Raw genomic sequence first — 24,820 nt, 5'->3', positions numbered from 1 at the left:
AGCACACCTAACAGTTAACACATGGGAAATGCACAGCAAGAGACCAATCCTAGAAGGTGATCAGCTACTTTATTGTCTACCAACTTCAATGCAAATTGCAGGTGTAATGCTGGCAGTTGAGGCGTACAGCACACAGTATGCTGCCTGGAGAACAAAACTACTGGATCTCAGCATAGTGGAATATACGTTTTATTTCTTAAAAAGGAAGGGTACTAACATAATTCAATACAGTCAAAATTTTACATTTTAAACAAAAGCTTTTCTTTTTCTTAAAAACCAGTTACGAGCAGAGAGGTGAGAGGGTTTAAACTACTCACAAAATCCAAGCTGAAGACTTTGAGAATTCAAATCTGTGGTTTATACATTTAAAAAAGTGTAATAAATGGAAATACAAAATAATACCAACTTCGCAACAATGAAATGCCCTTTCCTCATTAATTGCTGTTTAAGCACCTTTATTTTCACCCACCAGCTGCCAGGACTGTGTAGGTTTATGTACAAAATAAGCAGTTTGGGACAAAAGATTAATACATAAATTAAAACTATTTATGGCAATACAGTTTAACCCAGCCACTTCACAATTTTCTCTTTCATTTCTATAGAATCTCTCAGGATGATTTCAAATGCACTTTAAGGACTGCTTCAAATAGCAGCTATGTTTGCAGCTTCAAGAAGTTTGAGCTCTTGGATGTCTACATCTTAACATGCAGTAAAACTAAGAGTAGGTTTATATCTTATATAAAACCAGATTTATCATCCATCCCACTGAATGAATGGGACAGATCAATGTCACATCTGAGGCCAAAAAAATCCAACAAACAAAACCACCAAAATTTTTATCCAATAGGCAACAGAATTTCAGGCCAAATATAGCAGCTAGGAGTTCCCTCAAACTGTTTAAGTTAAAAACTCTACGTGTCTGAAAAAGCTTTAAGGGAACTGAGTTTTCTGAGTAACTTGCACAGCTGTTTTGTAGCTCTTTTACAGCCCAGAGACACTGAGATGGGAGGAAAAAAAGAAGGAAGGGGGAAAAAAAAATAAGGAAATGTCACCATCTCTGCCCACTACAAAAGATGTTCTGGCTTTGCCATTTATGGAATACTGTAGATGTGGCTGTTACCAGAGGAGGCTGCTCCAGTACAGCATTCAAGACAAAGAAGTTAAATTATGGCTGGGGAAAGAGTCACCACAAGCTAATCTCTTTAGATGAAGGCTGATGGATCAATCTCACCTCCTTCTCAAAAGCAAAGTGTTCGTATTTCCTAGCAGACTGTTCATGATTCTCACACCACCGTTTGTTTTTTTATTTTAACGTGAGATAGAAAAGGTCATGAAAGCTGATGAAAGTTCCAGCTGTGCAGCATCCAGTGAACACGTACTCAGCAAAACCCCAAGTCATTAATCACTTTTTTTCTCTCCACACCACAACAGGATACCTGTGTCATCTATATACCTAACAGAACTAATAAAGATGCAAACTATCCAGGTTACAAATGAGTTTCAGTAACAGTCACTCACTGTTTCATTGCAACCTGCTGCAGTCTGGCTGAAGGTTGGAGACAGGTCTGTTTGAGCCAAAGGAGAGAATAGTTAAAAAACACCTTCTATTTCCCTCAGTCACTAAGCTTTATGAATCATTTAACATTGCTGCTTTCCAAATGCTACTCAAAAACAACAAATCAACTGTCCAGCTAATGGCATGGGAAGAATACAATTATAAATGTCACCAGTGACTACTGTTAAAAGAAATACTGAAGAGAATCAATTCCCTCACATTCTCTGTTTCTCTGCTTAAGTAGATAATTATTATTTTTAAAACATTTTTCATTGATAGAAAGCATCACAACTAGACTATAATTCCACAACATCAATCTTTGTTTTGTTTTCCATAGTTCTCTAGGAAAAAAATAATCCCAAATCAAGCTACATGAAGCATTAACAATATTCAGATATTACAATGGAAGCACTTATTTATTACTTCATAGAACAGATTAGTTTTTAAAAGTGTATTTACATTTTCTAAGTTATACAAAATACAGTATTCCAATAATCATGTTAATCACCATATTTCAGACAACTTCACATAAAAGTGCAGAGAATGCATCCACCTGTGATTCTGGCCAGTAGCAAGCGGTCACCTGCAACATGACAGATGAGAGCTCCTACTGTGCCCCCTCAGGAAAACAATTTGCCACCCCTTCTCACCGAGACACAGCTGCAGATCTAATAAAACATTCAGGCAGGTACACAAGCAAAGTTTGTTGAGACCCACAGACTGAAATCACATGCCTTAATTTACTAGACATATGTGAAGTACTTTTTTTTTTTCTTTTTTTTTTTTTTTTCTTTTTTTACAGATGTTGTACAGCAAAGGTCTTCTGCTCATGCCTTAGTTGGGACAACTAAGTAACAAGGGTTTTGGCTATGTAACAGGCACCCAAATTACACTTAATATCAACAGCCTTAATATAACTACAGCTGATGGACTGTTAAGGATACAATTCCACAGCTGACTGTCTGGGCGGAGCTTCACAGTCAAGAAGAGATCCTGTGAAGTCCACCTGGTTCTTTATGGATGCAGAGCTCATCCCATGCAGAAATGACAGCAGAATTGAGGCCTGAAAATATTGGGGCCTTAGATAGTAACTTCCTCACAACACAGCACTATCAGTTCACATCAGCATGTCAAGTCCCATTGCACCAGTGCACTTAGCTATATCAACAGCTATTTTCTCATGCCTTTCTGCAGTAACTCTCCTGCCTATCTGTAACTTGCTTTCACTTTCTTCTAGACTGTGGAAATGAGATCAAGAAAGAGATATTCCCAAAACCTAAACAAATATATATCTTCTGTATGATGCTAAACTGCAGGGACCCAAATCAACCTAAAATTGTTAGCAGTGAGGCTTCAGTTCTAGCAGTCTCGCTCAGGTCTGACTCTTCCACAGCTCTTCTCTTGCTGCTTTCATTCTTCATTCTCTTTGCCAAGTACCTATGTCTAACTAACTATACATGTATCTTCCTCAAAAGAAACCTTTCCCTCTGCAACTGCTTGAAATTTAAGAAGCTTGCATTCCAAAACTGACTGACTAGAGAACAGCATACTATCAAACTAACAACGTACATTCTGTATGAATAATCTGGGTTATAATGAATTAAATAATTTTAATTTCTCTATAGCATTATGTTAGCATCTCCACAGAAGTTAAACCTATTCCTTCTGCCTTTCTTGCAGCCCTTCACTGCGAGTTTATCTTCACCATGTTGCAGTGGCAGATACACAGATCAGAGCAATTACCTGAACATCTAGAAAGCCAGCCTGTGTCTTTCAGTGCTGCAAAGGCCAAACACTAGCATGGTATGCTAAAATCATATAAATGATTTTGCTGTTTTTGGATTTAGAAGGTTGCCTAAAACATGAGACTTATTAACTAAGACAAATTTGCATTTATTTTGTGCTTAGCAGCTAAAACCATAAGGGTCAACAAAAACCTATCTGGATTTTACAAAGGTCTGAGATACCTCTGCTCTCACGAAAAACAAAAGCATCTGATCAGAAGGAACAAAACCTTGTTATGCTGAGGAGGCTTACAAGGTTGAAGCAGCAATATTTTCTTCTGTGCAAGCCCATTTATTTCTGCTGTCTACACAAAAATATTTTTCTATACAAGTGGTTTTATTACAGTATTCCCAAAGCTTCTGGCCTTCCACTGCACCTCCCAACTTGAAATGAATTTGGTACAATTAGTAGCAGTCCTACAGATAATGCTGAAAGTGATTTCTGCAGCTAGAATACTTGGGCTTCCAAACAGCCCAGCAGGGAAATGGAGAATTGTCTGAAAAGACATAAAAACTTACTAGAAGAACTGCAAAAAGCCATATTTAACTTTTTTTTTTTAAACAACAATCAAACATTTCTTTTCCCAGCCCAGGTTTATAGTACACTACTTTTTCACCCTATACATGCAGGGCAAAAGAAAAAAAAAGGCAGAATCCAGATTATATGAATATCAAAACCATCACTAACTGTGTAAATGATCAAGTGATAGGACCAGATCACTAACATTACACCTGCAATCTGCGCTATATCCACCCAATTCCCGTACAGAATGCTCCAAAATAAAGCACAGACACCCATGAGGCCTAATGTTTTCTAAAAATGACCACGTGAGATTAAAGACTCTTTCCTGTGGGAGTTAGAGATCCTTGTTACTGGCTTCAGTGGGAGAAGATCTTGGCAACAGGTGAAAGATTAAGCTTCTAGGGAATTTTTAAATACAAACCCGCATTATTATAAGTTGCAATAACGTGTAGATTAGAAAACCATCTATGGAAGCAATACTGTACTAAATGTAGCACATCCTATATTCATAGTCTGTTTCTTCTGTGCAAGACAACACTCATTGCCCACAAATCTCATCAAAAGCGTTCACATTTTCAAAGCTAGTACTGTGAAATGGCCATTTGGTGTCAATCCACTTCCTAATGAATGTACAGCTGTGTCAAATACTGCTCCCTTTACTGTCAATCCCTGCAGTGCTGCTGAAATGTGCACTCCCTTTACTGTCTCCCCTTGGAGATGGTCCCTTTATGTCTTGAACGGGGTACACTAGCATCAGGGACACACTTATGGCCTCTTACAGAGCATGTTCCAAGGTCAGAGAACTTCAGACTCACACGATGTCAATTCAGCATCTTCTAGTGCTCAAACTGAGCTAAAAGAATATTGCTCTTCTTATGACCACTATGAAACCATACCTACATTATCACTCCTGATATGACTGTCATCCTAGTCAGAGAAACAAGATTACATACTTACTCATTCTGAGAGGAGCAGAGAGCTTTGAAGCAGTAAGCATAATTTCCTGAGACAGCAAAAACTGAGAAAGGAGTTCAGCACTACATATACTTTTTTTGTCTGGCAATACCTACACTCCTTTAAATAGTTACTACTTTCTCACCTATCTTTGAAGATGTTGCTTCTTAACAAAAAATTTCTCCAACTACAAAAGTTAAGCTGCACTACCCTAAAGTGCGATTTTCCAGTTTTGCAACCCTTAGACACACAAGTCGCAGAATGTGCAAATGTGCACTGTCCTACAGGGAAGCACAAGAATTTGCTAACAGTCTTCTCTGAAAGAAAGATCTAATGAACACTGACTGCTAGTTTCCATTCTGTGAGCTTTTAATACACGAGAAAAAGATAATATTATTGCACACACTATTCTCACTGACTGAATATTTTGCTGTAAAAATAGCATGACATACTGCAAAACCAAATCTGTATACAATATGTAGTACTTAAAAGCTATTCCTAAGACAGCAAGACCTACGTAAAGGACTAGCAACTCCTTACCCAGTTACAATACCCTTTAGCTTTGTCATTTAAACAAGAAGCATGACTTTCAAGAACAGCCATTCAAAGCTAACTGAAAATTTAAAAATAAAAATGCAAAAAGAGTTGCTACATTTACATGCTGTCAGGATTGTTTGTTTTTAAACCATGGTTTGGCCTTTAAAACCAAAATAATACAACAAAGCACACTACACACAAAAAGTATCAGCCCAAATCCCCAGTACAGGACACAAAGAGATACATGCTGTCATCTCAGCAACTATTCACCTATTTGAAGGGAATACCCCAAGATTATCTCAGAGCTTTGGAATCCTAAATTTTAATAGTACGCTCATATGTATGCTTTTGTAACCAGCAAAAAAGTTAAAAGCACTTCCTTCACTTCAGAACCTGGTCCATTAAAAATTATAGGTCAGTAAGTGCATTTAATGCTCTTTACAGAGGTTATGCTGTCTAAAAACTGTTTGTGTTCTGGGTTTTGAGATTTTTATTATTCTTTTAAATGAAGTTGACAACATTAGCCGCTTCTTTGCGCAATTTTCTCTTCGCCTTACTACTCTGAAATTAGGGGGTTGAATCTCTTGGGTAAATGCAGAATTTAAATATTTGGTCAATGTTATGTATGGTGTTGCACTTTGCTGGTAACAAGTTGTGCCTCACAATTTTGGCACTTGTGCTTCTGGAAGCTTTCAAGATTTTCTTGAGGAGTATGCTGGTTATCAATGTCCAGTCACGATCACACTCCTGTCTTACAAGCACCATTTTGGCTACAAGCATGGCCCTGTTATTACTTTCCCAGAAATTAAGTACTCTTTCTTCCCACATCAATTTAGCTCTTAAGCTTCCTCAGTGTAAGCATAGATTCTTGTTATGTTGATGAAATTCTTCTAAAGGAACTTCTACCTACTCCCTCCACCTTCTACACACAATAAACATCCCCGCAATCTGTCCAAGCTTTCATGTACTCTCCTACACCAGCACAGGGGTCTTGATATTTACGCTCACAGTTATAACTGCAGGAAATAATTGGCTGCTTCTGCTCTATAAAAATGAACAAAGGATTCTTCCGCCACCACGGTTCTCATGTAGTCAAGCGACAGAAAACTGTAATATGGCAGCAATTAGCCATTGTTTTGCTGGAGCTAAAACTCATTTGGTAGTTTCAAACTGCCAAAAGACATGGGGATCAGCAGCTCAGACTAGCACCTTTTCCATGACTGCTAAACAGTTAACAGAAGAAGAGATCTTGTTTCAGCAAAATACCATAAAAGAAAGCAAGCCTCATAAAAGAAACAAAAGAAAAGGCAGGTTACATCAATGCAGTTGTGGAGCAGGAAAGCAATCAAAGTGTTTTACTATTACATGGGTCATTTGATAGAGGTCTGTTACTACTCTTTGTATGGCACACTGTGGTGCTTTCTGGATTGTTTCAATACATCCACTGCACTTTTCCACAGTGGGAGACTCACACATCACAGACTGCTGTTTTCCTGGTGTCTTTAATTCCGTACTCACAGTACACCACAAGATGCTACACTGTACCAAGAAGTGAGCTGCAGTATTAAACAGAATTCGTTCTACTGCAGGGAAGAAAGTCTTAAAATATAGCAGTTCTTAGTATATACAGACACTTTAATCTAAAACTCCCTATTTTCTTCCACTTAAGTGCCAAAACAAAGAGTGACTATTCACATAGGCTGTCAACAGACTTTGAGACATGAACTTTGGAGTGTCTTGACAAAACCCCAGTAAGTAAGCTTATTGTAGTTCGTAGTTAACAGTGAGAAAGACAGATAAGAAAGCCATATACAGAATTAAGGAGACTTTGCACTTTTCATCATGCCCAGCCCTGGGTAGTTCAGATGGGGTACTTGCAGGCAAGCAGGCAGGCAGGGTCATCGTCTGTTGTTTGTGTTGGGACACCTCATAGCTTTCACTGCTCGCTCTGAAGACTGGCGATTCATGTGTGCTTTTTAGTTTCTTTGTTTTTAAAAGTCTTTAAAGTTGCATCACTCGGAATCAGATAAGTCACTTTAAACAAAGCAAAGTGTTAAGTGTGACAATTTATTTATAACATACTTCCCACCATCACCACCACACACCACCCTGGGTAAGAAAAAACCCTGCTGAAAGGGTGACAATTTTAAGTATGTTTCAAAGAAATTAGACAAACACTGCATCAAGAGCCACTCTACTCAAATTAAGAGCATAACAGAGGGGGAGATAGTTCAGAGCATACATTTACTTCGAGTTCTGGATTAGCCTCCTTCTGCACTTCCTTAAGAAGTCAACACACAATTGGTCTAAACCCTACCAATTTCCACATTATGTTTAAAAGGCAAGCTAGGCAAAAAGTCTTTTGTATAGAAAAACACTCCTAATTATTTTTAATAAGTCTCAGATTTCAATAGGGGAACTGGAAACTAGTCTACATAGCATCCATCCCACATTTACTCCCTAATATAAATACTAGACCAGGAAGTGTAACCTACAAGTTCTGACACAGCCACTATCTTAAGACTGCTTCTCTTATTAAGATGACTTCTAGACATACACTCTGTTAAAGCTTCTGGTTCTTGCAGCTGTAGGTCATGTAAAAGGTCCCAACAACACACACAACGTATTTTTCTCTTTTAAGACCACATACTGTTGAAGCAGTGCCTAGTGTCAAGAATAGGTTACTTTCAAGAGGGCAAGTCTCGTGTGCCAATTTTGTAAAACAGGAAGCAAGCTGGAGAGAGATCAGATATGCTGCTACACAGGAGACAGTGAGGTAAATGGTTCTTGTCTAGAGTGACTGTAGCTTGTTCCATTGAGTGTTCACAAGGCAAAGGATCACAACTCTTTCTCAACCTCTTGTACAACAGGTAACGTGCAGTAAAAATAACAGTGGGTTGTTTGCTTCTTAAAACAAAAAACAAAAACAAAAAAACAACAACCCACAAAAAACCCCATTCCTTCTTCTAAAGTGTAAGGTACTGGCAATTCCAACAGACCCCTTTTTCTAAATCTCTCTTGCTTCTCAATTAGTTATAACATGCTGCTTTAGGAGCAGTTCTAAAAGGAAGCCCCTCCAAGGAAAAAAAGGAGCAGTGGTGTTGGAAATACAGCTTAAAATCCACAGTAAATTATTTTGTCCAGATCTGTAAAGGGAGAGATCCTCTATTATTCTCTCTCCTTGGTTTCTGAAGTTATCCAGGATTAGAACCTACCAAAATGTTTGAGCAATAATTTAATCAACACTGCACTGACTCTTGTCTGCATAACACTTGTGCATTAACTTTAAGATACCTGGTTTTACAAGAGATTGAATATTTTTCTGTCTTTCTGTCCCAAAGGTTCCCCTATTCCTCTTCAACGGGAACAGATTTCTACCCATCAAGTACTTTCTACTGCCTCTGAATGGGAGAGGAAGTAATTTCAATGATGCTGCCCAGCAACATCTACCTGTATCTTAAGTTTTACAGTTTGGCTGGGAGGGGTGGGCAGGGTAGAGAGGGAGAAAAGAGCATAAGTTTAAAAAAGAAAAACGTAGACTTCTAGGCTCTTTCTCCACTTAAACTGGAGATTAGAACAGATAGCAAGAGCCCTGTCCAGTCAGGAGGAATCCAGATCTATTCCTCCAGACAGGTGAACCTGCCCTATTGTGTGACATCAGAAAATGCTCTAGAAGTGTTAAAAACAAAGTTGTAGATATGGAAACTAAGATTTTGGGCAACATAATTATCAGGAAAGGGCCTGAACAAGTTTGCCAACAGAAACAGGGTTGTTAAGAGTTTTTTTTAAATGTAGATGCTAAATGACAAAGCCTCCACAAACTTTATTTCTGGGAGTCCCTAAGGAAGGCAGAGAAGCCTAGAGAGGCTAAACCAAGGAGCCTTAACAAGGAAAAGGGATGTGCTTACAAGGGTCCGTATCTGGTCTCGTATTTAGAAACAATGTTCTTGCACCGTCCCACTTCCTTGCGCAGCTCTGCAACCTCCGTCCTCAGGGCCGTGTTCTCTTTCTCCAGAAAGGCTGCCCGGATGGTGATCTGATTCTCCTTTAATCGCCGAGCATCACGGGAACGCTTTGCTGCCACGTTGTTCTTCTTTCGCCTTGTCCAGTATTTTTCATCCTGCAGCAAAGAAGGGGGAGCAAACAAACAAACAAAAAAGATGCCAACCTGACACCTGTATCAAATAGACACCTTTATCGCTCAATGACATTCCTACTGGCTGCTATATTGAAACACCTCCTTTGGTTCTTTGCAGAGCTCTGACACCAAAATGTAGGCAACACAAGCCTTGGTTTAGAATAAACCAAGTGCATTGCTAGATAGTAGGAAGATTATGAGACCTGGCTACTAAGAAGCTGTCCAAATGAAATGCTCCCTTGACTTAGTTTCAATCTGGGAATGAACTTCCACAGAAAACAACCTGTTCTATTGTTTGTGCTGCTTAAAGCCAGCCATAATGCTGGGCAAATGAATACAACAACCTTCAAAAGTGCAGTTGATGAGGATGTGACTGAAGTTCTACTTCTGAATTGTGTATCACGTGATTAGTTGCTCCTGCCCAGTAATTATCTTACGACACTAGACCAGCAAGAACAGCAGTTGACTTGACAATTCTTTTCTTGATGGCTCCTCTGCCAAGTCATGTGGGAATAATTCACTAGCTTTGTATGTCAAAATATTCGGACAAGGAGTCAGAAACTTCAATCAAGGCCTAGCAAAGTTTGCAGCAATAAATCTGTTACCTTTTGCTCATCTGGGACAAAAACCTTCTTGGCTTTTTTAATCATTGGTTGTGGCTTCAGGTCCTCTTCAGTAAACTTGTGCTTGCGAGGATTGAAGAGCTCACCACCAGGCACACTGGACAGCACTAAATCGGCAGGGTCAGGGTTAAAATTCACCTCAACTTCTACGCAGTCAGGATCAATGGGGCTGGGAGTATTTCTCTCATTTTGTGGTGGGGACTCTGGCAACAACAGGAAAAGTTACAATACATTCAGCAGGATGAAGAGAATTAATCAGCAACTCAACTTGGGAATCTCTATTGCCCTGCTGTGAGTAGGTATTTCCCTAAGGTGTGCTTGGTGCTGCACAGCTGGTGGTACAGAGAGAAGCCACACAATTCAGTTTGTAATACAAACTCTAGGAACACATGCCAGGCTAACAGACACGAGCAGGTAGATGTGGGACAAGAGCTAATATGTCCTAGGCAAAACCTGCATCCTTTGCACACTTAAGAAGCACCTTCCACAGTAGTAAGGAATGAGAAACTTGCATCACTCTGAGTTTTGTGCCACAGAAAGCCTTAGGGAGACAAGCCTGCCCAAAGACCCCAGTCCCTGGGTCCTTCAAAGGTCAAGCAATTGTATTTCCAAACAAAGGACTACATAAAGGTGGGTTTTTTACAAATGCAATGGTATTCAACTTCTTCGCCACATAGAAACAAGTGCCCTAACAGACCGCCTGACACTGATAGTGTTCATATGAACTTTGTCATATTTATCTATTGATTATAAACACATACACATGAATTGCAAAAGTCAGTGCCATTTGAAGTAGTGATCAATGAACAAGTTTTTTATACAGCTCCCAGAAAAAAGCCACACCCTATGGGGCTTACTGACAGAGTTCCACATTTTGCTTTTCTTTCACAGATTCACCAAAAGGCTCTGAGCAAAATGCTCCCTGCAAAGTCTGCTCATAAAATAGTACTGAGAAAGCTTAGTGTTTATCACATTTGAACTCCAAATCTAGGGCAAACTGAGCTGCTACACTCTTTAATAGAGAGGATCTCTATACTACAAAGGAAGAGCAGAAGTTTCCTAGTAGCATTTAAGCACAGTTCTGTTTCTTTGTTTCTCCATTCCCACTTCAAAGCACCCCAGAGCATCAAACCACACCACTAACACACATTTTCCAAGTGCCTGTTCTCACATTTCACCAGCTAGCATGAAAAGATTGCTTCACTGTTTTTCTATTAAGCATTGTCATTTGAGGTACATTAAGTCAGCGTAAGTTCACTCAAGCAGACCCAGCTACCAAGATAGCGCAAGTGACTTGTCGCAACCAAATCTGTTGTAAAATAATCTGACAAACTATTTTCTCAACATGTCCCACTTCTCCGGCATTACCAAGAAAGTAAATACTTTATGTTGGTGTTTCAGCTCTTCTAATTTCAAACGAGAAACAGACTACACACAGAGACACTCACTGACTTTTTCTGGGGGTAGAGGGGAAGAAGAGGAGAGGCATCATCTTTATTACTGATGCATAGACTACAGCTCTGTACTGAGCATGTCTATGCTACTTAACCTGCCTCAGCCAAGAGTGACAGAATAGCATGCCTCCTCTTTGATCTAAAGAGGCACCTTTTAATGGGAGACCAACAAAAGTCCCTCAAGAGTCCCATATTATTCCATCTACCTGTGCTGGAGGCTGCTTCAGACTGCTGGTAAACTGCAGTGGAAGAGGATGATGCAGGAGAACCAGTGGAAGCACTGGCAGACTCCTTTCCTTCCAGCTCAGCCACAGGCAAGAGTGGATTCTGGTTCAAATCCAGGTGAGTAGGGCTGGAAGGAATTCCATTCTCCAGCAGGAACTCATCCAGATCCATGTACTCCAGGTGGAAAGACTCGCCATCATAAGGAATAGTTTTGTCCCAAATGGGTGGCATAAGGGAAGCCGAGACTGCCATAGTGCTGGCAGCTGCTGCCTCATCTTCTTCAAGCTTTATCTTCTCCTTCTCTTTATCTGGAAGATACAAGCAGGTCACTGTACAAGCGGCAACACAGGAGAGACTCCAGGTTTAAGAGTCCAACAAAATCCCCATGAAAGGAAATTCATTAAGCTGTAGTTCTGCCTCATGATATGATCTGATAAACCAGACATTAATAGGCAACATTCATGCACGCACATGTAACTCGGAGTGGAATGCTCACACTCCCTGTAGTGGATGGACCACAGACATTTGAGTGGTCATCAAGACCAGCATTTTTGCTGTGATAACTTACCAAAGTGGGATATAATACTGCATCTAGCTTATTAACTGGTCACTGCAGAATAACCTGGCTTTTACTGGCTCCTCTTGGGAGACAGCAAAAATGACTGACTATCAGTAGAATTACAGGGGAAGTTAAGAAAATCCCGAGGAAGCACAGCAGTTTATTCTATGCACAAAGAAAGAAGGTGCAGAAGAATAATCTAGATACAAATGAGAACGGAGTATGTTTTTTCAGATTTGTCAAAAGGTCCACAGGACACCAAAAACTGGGATGTTTATTGTTCAGTATTTTAGAAGCATTTTTCTAAAATGACTCAGCACATCCACACAAGGCAATAGCTCCAAATGCTGCTCATTATAGGTAGCTCAGAGTACCTACAAACAATTTTCACTCTTTGGGGAGATGTCTAATAAGGCACACTCCCACACCCCACCCTCAAGCCACAAGAGACTGATGAAATGTTCTCCATTTACTATGCTACAGCGCACATATTACAGAAAAATGGCTGTTTCCAGGTTCCCCATAGCTACTGAATCTTAACAATTGTCTGGGACAGAATCCAAGCAGAAAACTCAAGTTATGGAATAATTACATAATTTAAGAGATAAAAATAAGCTGGCAGAAAAGGAAAAAGGAAAAAAATAAAAAAAGGGGAAAAAAATAATCCAAGTAATCATCCACCAGCACTGAAGGCACTGCAGAAGTGGTGCTAGCACTGCCAGCACTGCCCTCAAAAGGAACTGTCACCAACTGTACCCCAACCAACTGCAAATTGGGTCTTACCATGGCAGCTGACAAATATTCAGCTCAATGGAACAAGGACTCCAGGGACATACACTGGAGCAGTCTGGATCTCCACTATCCATACAGGCCTGACAAAATGCACAAATCTTTGATATTAGGGTTTTTTACACTGGCTACAGCTAACAGTATTTTTCTTTACCAGGGTGGGATTTGGGGTGAGACTCTGCTCTAAACCAAAAAAGCCTATTCATATAAAACCTATTCTGTTAGAACTGGCATTCCTTCTGCTGTTGCCTTAGCTGGTACAGAACTTTGACTGAAAGAGCTTTTTATGGCTTAAAAAGCAGTGTTGCCATACAAAGTAAATTATCATTCTAATTGACCATGCTCTGAACATTTTATACAAAAGAAGATACACATTTAAAACTAAACAGCTGAGAAAATACCAGCCACAGACTTAAAGAGCAAGTACCTAAAGAGCATGTTAAATTCAGGCCAGTGGCTGCTGGACCTGGATTTTGTTAACCTTGCAGCTTTTGGCCTTGGCACTTGCCACTTCACATTGCTGCCTGTGAATTGCCATCTCCCAATGCCTATCTTTGCTATAAAATCCTTTTTGCAGAGGAGCTTGGGCAAAGCAAATGTGCAGGTTAATAGGCATGACCCAAATTACCTGAACATTTCTAAATAGCTCCTACTTGAAGCTAGTAAAGCAACTGCATCTACTCTCCTTCATATACAAGGATGATTTCACTTACAACCCATCAAATTGGAACCACCATTTTAAATCCAACTTGTGAATCAGGGATTTGTATTTCCCCAAGGTTTGCACAGTGGCCAACAAAACTGTACCCTGATTGGCATTGGGGGTTGTGGATGAAATCCTAATAAATACATCAGCAAACAAATGCAAGTGACAATGAATTATTTGTAAATTACTTTCTTTTTTAATCAACATGATAAAAAATAGTCTCAATATTGAGTTCAAATGTCAACTAAAAAAAACCCCAAACCATTCTATACTCTTGAAAACCACACCATTCCATTAGAAGTTGTATCAGTTTTAGTGCAAGCCAGCAGTGCAACATCTGATACAACACCCACAACACAGGAGAAAAGAAACTGTAAGTGATTAGTAGATTAAACATAAGGCTTAAAAATATTTTTCAGAAGGCAGATGCCAAGTGACTATACTACTGGATCAGATCTTCTTCTGCCTTTTAGATGTGCACTATCATCCTACTGTACTTCAGTAGCCTGGAAAGACTGTGGTCCTTCCAGCTTCCTCTTGCAATTGTTCCTGACTCAGACCAGATTAGATCTTTTCTTCACATGGGAGAACCATCTGAATTCTCTTTTTGCTACATGTTGACAACTGGACAAGCACTGTGCTCCAGCGCTCTTTGTTTAGCTATGCTGTCTCCCTCTCTTCCTTCACTTCCAACATCAACATCTGAAAAAAACTAAAGCAGCAGAAGTTAACGTGCATATTGGGTATCCAAATATTTCAAACATTATAGGTAAAAAAAACCTGTTCTGTGATCATTTTCACACTGACATTTTCCCACTGGCCTTCTTTGAATTCACTTAATCTTTACTTCTGCTGCACAACATCCTGCTGGCTGCACAATGTCTAATGAAACACTAATTTACTCTTGCATCTTGAGGAGGAAGTTTCTGCCTGCACACAGACCTGAAATATTATTTCTCTGAAGATATTTATAGTGTAAACAGGTATTACCTGACAGCAGAGCTGCAGTATCCTAAGAGGCTCCATTTGCAGTGATTCAAGGTCACCCTGATAAATCTGGACTGTACTTCTGCAGCTGATAGATAGCTCATGTCCGATTTAGCCCCCTCATTCTGCTACTATGACCTATTAACTAGGTAGTACATCTGCTGTTAACACAGAGGTCAGTAGTTTATGCTAAGTAATTTGTGCAGGGCATTCTAGTTCTCGAGCTGTTGGAAATACTGTTATTTTAGCCAAAAGCAGCAGTCTGGAAGGAGTTTTATTGCACATCCTGGTTTTTCTTCAAAAAAAGGTCAACAAACAAACCAAAACGACCAAGACATTTTGACTGCAACTGTCAAGTGCTGTCCCACACTCGAACAGAACAAAGACTTTTCTGACAAAGTTCCCATCCTACACCAAAAAATATTGCCAAGTTATACTGAAAACACCAGAAAGACTAAGGCTGGCTGGCTGCCCCATAAATTTTTAGTCCAATTTGTGACAATGGAACAAGACACCTTATAGGGTTCTGTATTCCTGATGTCCATTATAGTGATTAAGGCACTCCTGCCATGGCAGGACACAACTGGTGATTAGGGCATCCTTTATGGAGCATGCAGCAGCTCATTACTAAGAGAGACCTGTACTGCTGCTCCAGAATGTTAATTCTCTTATCCCACAGAACTTTTTATAAAAACACAATTTTTATTTATGTAGTCCCTACAATGTACATGACAACTTACAGCAAGGACAGTCAGATATACTTGTTATATGGCAGAGCATTCAAGATGATGGCATTCAGTTGGAATTGGATGTCCTGTGTTGCTCAGGAGGATTAGAAAGCCTGCTTGCTTACTGGGTAGTCAAATTACCTAGAGCTGATGGAAAACCCATAGGTAGCTTGTAGAGACTATAAATGGACACTGCAGCTAGCTGATACAGTTTCCCACAGAATAAACACAGAAAATTGTTTGAGGTTTTTTTTGTCAACATGCATTCCAGACCAAAGACACAGGGTCTTTTGTCGAAAGGCTTGCTGAAAACACACCACTGTATTAACCAAATTAGTAATAATTTAATATTTTGGCACTATCTCTCTACTGTAAAGAATGAGAAAATACAACAAGGATCCTCTGAAATCAGTTGAGTCACAATTCTACTGAAGAGTCTTTTGTAAAATTAGGAGTAACTACCTGTTAACTCAGAAGGCATTCTTTCTTCTGTCTTGCAAATATGCAAACAAGAAAAGAATCCAAGACCAAAATAAACAGAAACCAACAAGTTCCATAAAGTGTGAAATAAAAAACAGTACAAGGTGGACTAAGGAAATCTATGGAGAAATTTTAAAAATGAGAACAATCTGGACTTCATCACAGGGAGGAGTAATCGAGATGCAATGGGCTCACTAGCAAGCTTTAAAGAAGCAATATTAACACCTAACCAAGCTGGAATGAGGTCATCCAGTGAAAGGAAAAGTATCAAATATTTCTGATTTTCTAAACACACTACATCAAAACTGGATTAATTTTAAAATTTTACATCTCCATAGGCCAGATCACATGATTCTGGACAAGAAAATCACCCCTAAGACAAAGTCATCATATCTCAGTCAGCTACCATCATAGTTTCCATCTATGAACTGAAATTGCTCCTGCTGGTACTATCAGCTTTAAAAATGACTGAGTGAAGAAATATCTTTAAAAATCCTATAACATTGTTGCTTCAGGATTCTATATACTGCAGCATCCTGCACCATAGCAATGTAACTAAAACCTTTATCAGAGGCCGGTATTTTTTTCCTAAGAGAAAGGAGAAAAAAATATTTGCCAGAATTACAAGATGTATGATATACATCTTATACGTATGATATACATAGTATACAGTATTATGTATACATTTACACAGCATTGTGCAACTTTAGGCACAGAAAGTAAATGGATCTTGAATAAGATTCTCACTGAGATCAATCTTGCCAACCTGGCTTGCACTGCAGTCTACTCTGGATATTGTCTGAAGTTCCAAAAACTATTCTAAACCACAAGATTCCCAAATGTAAGGACTTATTTTAATATACACCAGTACAACGGGCATTAAAGTAGTGCAAAGAAACTTCCTCAAAATCAAACTGTCACCCAGAAAGGTAAAAGGTTGGGGGAAAAAAAAAAACAAACAAAAAACAAGCGTGCCATCAGCCATGAAGACTGTAAGCTGCAGAAGTATTATTTACACAACTGCTGTCTGCATAGTCAGTGGGACAGGGACAGCAGCTTTAGCCTATACAGGATTGCCTGTGCAGGCAGTCAGTTACACTCTCATCGATGATTACCAAACCTTATCAGAAGCGATCTGCTGTTTACGCGTGACATCATACAACTTCTCAGCAATTTAGGTCAGGGGAGGCTCGACACCTTTGCATTGCTGCTCCCAGCTACCTGCTGGAAGGTAGGGGAGGCTTCAGGAGACTGAACCAGCGCCTCACCCCTTGACGTCCAACTATCCCTTGTACCTGAACGATTTTTTCTTTTTTTTCACCTGGATACCTAAATTCGCTCGAAAAAGCGATGGCAACAGCTTAAATTTTCCAGCCGCACCGACCTCCGAGGCGGCCGCCGCTGCCTTGCGCCTCAGAGGCGAGCAACCGGCGCGGCTCCTGCCCAGCGGGCCCGACGGCCGCCCCATGAGGCGGAACCCTTCCTGCCAAGCCCGACGCTCTGCGATCCCACGCTGGCGGCGCTTGGCACGGCCCGCCGGAGGGAGGGAGGGCGAGCAGGAGAGAGGGAGAGGGCGGAGGGAAGGGGCGCGGGGCGTACCGAGGGGAAGACACCAGGCCCGGGCGTGCGGCTTCTCACGCGGGGACTCCCCCCGCACACACCGCAGCCAGCCCCACCGTGACCCGCTGGGTCCCGCCCGCTGAGGCACGGGGCGGGAAGACGACGGGAGGGGGAGGAGGCAGGGGGATGCGGGGGGGGGGGGGACACCTCGAGGGGGAGGGGAGGAGGGTGCCGCGCGCTCCCGCCACCCCCGCGCGCGCTCCCGCGCTCACCCAGGCGCGCCTCCCGCGGCGGGTTCTCCATGAGCTTCTTCAGCACCAGGGGGAAAGCGCCCGCTAGGCCCCGCTGCTCCCGTTGCGCGGCGGCCCCCGCACTCCCGCCGGCTGCAGTGGGCTCGGGTCCTCCCGCCGCCGCCGCCGCTGCCGCCGCCGCCTCCTGTTGCGCGGCGCGGCCGGGCATACTCCCCGCGAGCCGGCGGGCGGGCTGTCAGCGGCTGTCAACGGTCGCAACGCCCGGCGCGAGGCTGCGACAGCTCCCCGGGAGCCGCCAGGCAGCGACGAGCGCGGAGCCCAGCGAGAGGCGCCGCGAGAAGCCCAGGGCGCATGCGCAACCGCCCGCTGCTGCCACCGCCGCCGCCGCGCGAGCCTCTTTCAGTATTCATGAGCGCCGGGGCCGCGCCCACCCACGGCCCCTGACGCCCCGCCCCGCCCTTTATACGCCCCCGCCGATTGGCCGGGGCTCCTCGGAAGGCCACGCCCACCCCGCCCGGCGCGGGCACGCGCCCCCCACCCGCCGAGGCACGTGCAGGGGCGGGGCCAAAGCCGCTCATTAGCATGCGATACCCCGCCCATCCCCGCCTCCCACCCCTCCCTCCCCGCTTCCTCCGGGCGCTGCGTCACCGCCAGCTGCTCCTGAGGGACTCGGGGAGGGGGGGGAGGGGTTGGAAGGGAGCGCGCGCGTGGGAGGCGGGAGCGCGCTGAGCGGAGCTGAAAGCGGGAGGGGGGGGGGAGGAAGGCTTTGGGCGCCGCTTCTGCGCCTGCGCGCAAGGCCCTTGGCGGCCGCGGCCCGAGGTGACCGTTACCGCGCGGGCGGCCCCAACCGTACCGCGATGGCCAAAACCACTGCGGTCGAACCTCCGGCTCCTCCCCGTAGCCCCGGCTCCGGCTCTGACTCCGGCCTGGACTCGACCCCTAGGGTAGCCGGCGCGGTGGTCACGGACTCGGTGGTCGCGTAACCGTGTCGGCCCTCGCTACCGGAGCGCCGCCGGTGCCGACGCTGTAGCCGGTACTTAGCTATCCTAGATTAAGGATCCCGAGATCACCTTTCCCGCATGACTTGGATTTAATCTCTCCGTGCCCTACATCATGCCAGCGGCAGCCGCAGCGGTGTGCCCTATATAACGTTAGCAGCGAGGAGGACTCCACTGCGGCTGCTGGCATAGCTGGGCAGCTGGAGAGGGGGAGTCTTTCCAAGTTTTCATGATCACAAGCCATTCCTTGTGATTCCCCAGCCGCTCCCCACACACACACACCCTGCTCCAGCAACAGGGATACCGTGCTGGGTTCTTAGGCTGCTGAACACACAAAGGGAGCAAGTGCTGCCAAATGCATCCCCAAGAGCACAGGCGGGTACCAGGGAGCTGCTCCTGCAGGGTGAATAAGCTCGCAGAAGTGACAGACGCTACAGCCACGGGCTTCGCCTGTCAGCAGCCGCTGCCTCTTGCCGCAGAAGGGCCGGACGCAGCAAACCTACCGCAGAGTGCTGCAAGTGGGGAAAGGAAAGGGTGAGCAACCACCCTGTGACATGGCCCCCCCGCCTGCACCCAACAGGGCCATGGGTACCACGGTACATACGTCCCCCCAAGTGCCAGCAGAAAGTCTCTTCTTCCCAGGTACACACTCAGGCACCTTCTTGGTTCAGCTGCCCTTACACAAACTTCAGACATTTCGTTATGGTTGTGAGGCACAATTTGACCTAACCCTCGCTAGTAAACCCTGATGATCTTCATGACACAAGATCAGGTCTGAGTTTCCCTGCACCCAACTCAGGAAAAGGAACATATTGGAAGTAGCATGAGGTAGGTGCTTTCCCCTGTTGCGTTACTGCAACGAGGACCAGGGGACATCTCCATCCCAACCTGGGTAGACGAACCACATCCTGTCCTATCTGCCTGCTACTTCTCTTGCTGGGAGGCTGAATCTCCTCCCTCCTTTGCAGGGAGCAAGTGTGGGACTCTTAGGTACAAGCTTCTGCCCACAAGCTGCCCTATGGGGAGCTGGGAAAGTACCACCTCATCAATACAGGCTGGAACAGCACAGGTTAATGCATCATTTATCAAGGCTGATAAATCCAGCTGCAAGAAGCAAGGAGAACAGGTCATGCTCCACTGCTCAGTGTGCTCCGGGGCTGCTGCTTGCCCTCCATGGACTCCCTCAGCCTTGCCAAGTTCAGCTGGCAGAGGAAAAAAGCCCGTGCATGAAAGGGAGATGCCACTTCACACGGGGCAATGAAACACAGATGTGGGACCACACATGGCAGAGGCAGCACACACAGCTCAGTGAGGGGCAGTGCGCTCGCAGTGATGCTTTTGCCTCAGAAACCGCTAGTGGTAGGTGGTAGAGAGAAGAACATAAACAAGTGAGGTGGGGAAGGAGCAATTTCTATGACCAGGACAAGGGGATGTAGCCAAAGCAGAGCAGGCTGCAGGCTTCCCATTCAGTTGCAGCTCTCATGGTTGCTTTGTTCCATTGTCATTGACGCTGGAGGCCCCCAGGGATGATGCTGTCTCTCAGTGCTGTGCTGGGCTCCTTCAAGGAACATGCATAGCACACATCCCCCCTTCCCTTCCACCCTCCATCCCCCGCCCCCCCCTGCAGATATCAATGGCAAATTGCTTTGTAGGGTAACAGCCATATGAATGGAGGTTATTAAAACCACTCAGCAGCCTTTACTCCAGGGCTTTTCCCTTTAGATTAACCATGTTCTTCCTCCAGCACATTTCCACCCAAGCTCCAACAGGTTAAGTTTTGTTCTGCATCACCACTGGGCTGTGACTTTGCTTGGAGGGTCTTTAGCCTATAGTGTTAGCTGCTTAGCCCAAAGCAGGAGGGAGGGAGTTCCTGGGGAGCATTCCTATGGGTTCCTTCTCACAGCACCCTGCTAGGGCATCAGCTCTGCCCTGCCAGCTAGGAAGTAGGCTGCTCTGAGAGCTTTTCTTCACCACTTCTGGGGTTTAGGGGCTCAAGGCACTGACAGCACAAAGTGAACACTGCACCATCAGCTGTACCTTTTTGGTTAAGCTGGGGTTTGCCTGTTCTTTTATAATTTCTCTTTTGCTTTGCAGCATAGAAGGAAGAGAGGAAAATGAGATGTGAGAAGAGGAATGCAGCAGCTTTGCCTGCTACTGCTGGGAGTCTTGTCTGGACTAGATGATGCAGAACAGCTCAGCTTGGATGCTGCAGGGAAGCAAGAAAGAAGCAGCCCAGCAACAGGCACAGAATAGGGAGGGATGCATACAACAATCCCCACTGGGAGGTAGGAATAGAAGAACACATTTCTGACAGAGGCCCGAGACCTAGCAAATCCAGACGAGTAGCGTGGAGGTATGGAAACCCAGGAGGAGAGAACTCAGCCCTGTTGGAAGAGGGCCATGATGGGAAAGCTGGCCTGGGGAAGGAAGTGGCATAATAGGGAAAATTCTAAGGGTTACGGGAGGTGATTCTGAGAGGCAGGGTGGTCCTGGGTTTGAGGAAGAAAGCTTCCACAAAAAAGCACCCTCAACTGCCAAATAAGTCACACTGAGTTAAGACTAAATTATTCCCTCTGCAAGTCATTGATCTCTCCTCTACCCCCCACTCCACTTCCCACCAAACAGATAAATCTTGCCAACACTACTCCCTTGGATTAATTCAATCCACTTGGCTGTGGAGACCAGAGGTCCTAGAGAGGCAGCCAAACTTCAGCTTAGCCACAGCAAGGCTCTACACCACGTGAGCCTCTGATGGCCATTACTGCCTCCTCCCAGGAAGGCCCACTTTCTACCTGTGTATCAGTCAGCTTGGAAAACATGCCCTGGTCCCCACAGGCAGCTTCATACTGCGTGTTGTGTCAACACATCCATTAATGGGCAGAATCTGAGCAGAGAAGAGAGCCAGCCAGCACAGGTGGAAGCAGTGGAGCAATGTGATAAATGACCCCTCAGGGAGCATGGCTGCTCCCCCTGCCCTGTTAACTCCTTTCCCAAAGGGAACTGTGTGGGAAATAGGGTCCTACAGGGCTCGCTCTGTTCCAACAGGTCTAAGCAGATGTCCTTCCTGCCATGAATGCCTTACTGCTGCAGCAGCACCTTTTCTCCCATTGACCCTGGAGCAAGAGCAGGGTCCCTCACCACACTGGGCATTTGGCTTTTCTGCTATTACCTCCTGGATAATGCTGCCCCTCGAGACTGCAGGGGGCATCTGCGTGTCCTGGTACCAACTCCCTACAGAAGAATGAGCTCAGCACAAGTTTACTTCTGTGACTTGAACTCACTCATGCCTAGACATGAGCTTGTTGAGCCCAGGTGTTCCCACACACCTCCTCACCACTCGACAATGAACATTAAAACATAACACCCAAAAAAGTAGCTTTCCAAGGCTGTGTGGCATCCTAACCAAAACCAGAGAGTCCCAAGTTGTGTGATGTGCGCTTGGAGCGTGCTCTATTGGAGCAATAGAAAAGTGGTCAGTCTGGCAGGTGCAAAGTAATCAGCACGGCAGAAGCCCAGGGTAAAACCTCCTGCATCCCTTCCATTTTTCCTTCTAGGATGCTGCACAGAGAGCAGTAAATGCTAGGAGTATAAGAAATGCTCTTGCCAAGAAAACACAACATTTGCTCTGTTCTCCATCCCAGCTTTCCTCTGATAAACAACTGTAGCATCAAACACAAAGTTTACACAGAGTCAGCCTGCCCCACGTGGGCTGGACTTCATGGACACTCTGCATCTGAGAAAGGGCACTGCCTGGGGGCTCAGCTGTTATTAACCATGGGACAACCTGGATGGCAATCCTGGAATTTGCTCCTACGTGAGAAGAGATTTGTGCCCAAGCCTTCTCTCTGCACAAAGCTTTGAGGGTTTCCAAGAAGTAGCTGAGTACAGAGATTAAAAGGATCAGGAGCTCAGCCCTCTTGAGTGATTTTGTAATCAATCCATTGCTGCTGTTTTTCCTCCTAGCTGCACATCACTCTTGCTGCCAGATCTCCCTGTCTGCTTGGACACTTGGGGGAAACACACCCTTGAAGGGCTTGCAGCAAACAAGATCTTCTGCCCCCTTCCCACCTTGCAACTTAAGGAGGGGAAGGAGAAGCCAAAACCAAAACCCCAGCATGTGTTCCCTCAGTCCTACCTGTCATCTTGTTGGTCCAGGGTAAGGAGTACTCCAGCAGGGACTTCAGGACTTCTGGAAAGTCCAGGGCAGCAGGGCCCCCAGGGCTGTTGCAGCTTGACATGACCTGTCCTGGGACTGCACTGGCACAGCTAAGGGAGGGCCAGGTGCCTGCCCACCAACACTACACCCCACTCTCCTGGGCGTTGTGATGAGGGCTCAGAGGTGCCCAAAGCAAGCTTGCCAAACTCCTCCGGCTGAGGAAAAACAAGGAGAAGGGAAGAGATGCAGTTTGCCCGCCTGTCTTCACCTCCCCCTCTCCCACTACGAAGTGGCCAATTGTGGAAATCGCTCGCAGTCTCCCAGGGCTGGGCCGGGCTGCTGGCCAGCGTGGTTTTACAGGGCCTCTCCCAGCCAATCCGGCAGCAAAGAACTGGGCCAGTTATCTAACTTTGCAAAGGCAGCACCCTTTTCTTTCCCAAGGTGTTATAACAAGTATACACATAGCTGCAGGGATGGGGGGGGAAGCAAGCAAGCCCGCTGCCAGGAGCTACACAAGTCGGCTGCAAACACAGCAGCAAAGGAATCCTCTGATGGTCTCTCGGGAGGCTCTGAGGAGCTACAAGCTGCACAGGATGCCCCGTGGAGATACACACACTGTCTGTGTCTGCCTGCTAACTTTCCCCCTCTCTAAAATGCAGATAGTGACAATATTTGTTTACAATGCAATACTTACTGAACTTCCCTCCTAAGCCAATACTGATAACAGTGTAAGGTATCTGTTTTATCAAGTGTGCATCATTCCTGAAATGCAGAATTCCTTTTCATAAGTGCCAGAGTTTTATCAGAAAGCCAACAGCCTCCTCTCAGCTCAGTGATGTAAGGCAAGAGAGTTCACACACCCTGCAAATACTCTGATAACAGCTGGTTAAGTAAGATCTTGAGTTTTCAAAGCTCCTCCTCTCCTGTTAGTGAGGCTTTTAGCATGGACAGATGGATTGGAGACAGAAGGATAAAGTTCTGATCTTCTTTATCAGGATCTGGCTTGAAAAGGAACATCTTACACATGCTGGGGTCTTCTCTTTTGCTGGGTGTGACAATTATAACAGAAGTACCTATATTTCACAGTTTCTTTTTGTCCACTATGCCAGGCTTAGACTTAGAGCACCAGTGTCAGTCAATAGGAACCAAGTATTCTTATCCTGGTCTGTGAAGGGACAGCCCAGTAAAATCATTGGGCTAAGCACAGAAGTGCCTGAATGAAGTAATCGGGACTTTTCTTGTGCCCAATTAAAGTGAAGTGTTTCACTAGCCCACAGTTTTGTATCTTAAAAGGTAACAGTGTTTTGCTCACTCCTGATAGCATGGTGCTTTGTCCCATAAGGAAATGCATTTGATTTAACCCAATAGAAACCAAAAAGAAAGAATTAGCAAACTGGGTTGGGAATTTCAGTTTAGCTTGTGAAGTTTCATGATCTAGATCCTAATCTAATAATGCTCAGAAATCACATGGCATGTGGTTTGGTACAGTTCTTAATTACAATACAATTATATTACAGCCTCATGGGATTTTCCTTGTTGTTTGCTCCCCTTCTTCCTCAGAGAAAATATAAGAAAATAGCTTGTGATAACATTCAGGGACAATAGTCCCCTACTGGTGCTAGGTCATTATGGTGCCCTCCACCCACCCAAAGCTGGAGCCAGCAGACAGACTCTGCAGACAGTCAGTGCATTCTGGCTGCTGGGAGCAAGACAAATTATCACATCTCTCCCCCCTGGAACACAGCCTGCCAGTCACAAAGTCCATCTCTGTTCCTAAAATCTTGTCTAAAATCTGGCTGGACAAAGCAAGCAG

General features: G+C 44.3%; 1 protein-coding gene across 2 annotated transcripts; it reads right to left on the bottom strand.

The window, feature by feature from the left end:
* Positions 1-173: 173 nt before the first annotated feature.
* On the bottom strand, positions 174-23,327 carry TEF (TEF transcription factor, PAR bZIP family member). Of its 2 annotated transcripts, none has more exons than XM_071732030.1 (5): positions 22,987-23,327; positions 11,775-12,101; positions 10,097-10,317; positions 9,262-9,473; positions 174-7,387 (listed from the first exon to the last, which is right to left on the bottom strand). In XM_071732030.1, exons 1-5 carry the CDS (start codon positions 23,087-23,089, stop codon positions 7,366-7,368), a joined length of 885 nt encoding a protein of 294 aa, XP_071588131.1. In that variant the 5' UTR covers positions 23,090-23,327; the 3' UTR covers positions 174-7,365. The 2 variants fall into 2 exon arrangements, with proteins under 2 accessions (XP_071588131.1, XP_071588142.1); XM_071732041.1 differs by lacking the exon at positions 22,987-23,327 and adding an exon at positions 17,875-18,226.
* Between the last annotated feature and the right edge of the window lie 1,493 nt (positions 23,328-24,820).

This window comes from Heliangelus exortis, chromosome 1 (genome assembly GCF_036169615.1).
Source record: "Heliangelus exortis chromosome 1, bHelExo1.hap1, whole genome shotgun sequence".
Classification (NCBI taxonomy): domain Eukaryota; kingdom Metazoa; phylum Chordata; class Aves; order Apodiformes; family Trochilidae; genus Heliangelus; species Heliangelus exortis.
Note: the sequence above shows the minus strand (reverse complement) of the source record. Positions and strands in the feature narration are given on the sequence as shown.

Coding starts and splice junctions, on each gene's coding strand:
- TEF (XM_071732041.1), bottom strand. CDS start 18,061: ATGCCCGGCCGCGCCGCGCAACAGGAGGCGGCGGCGGCAGCGGCGGCG. Junction 12,102..17,874: donor GCCGCGGGAGGCGCGCCTGG/GTGAGCGCGGGA, acceptor TGTATCTTCCAG/ATAAAGAGAAGGAGAAGATA. Junction 7,388..9,261: donor GAGACCAGATACGGACCCTT/GTAAGCACATCC, acceptor CTTTGTTTAAAG/TGACTTATCTGATTCCGAGT.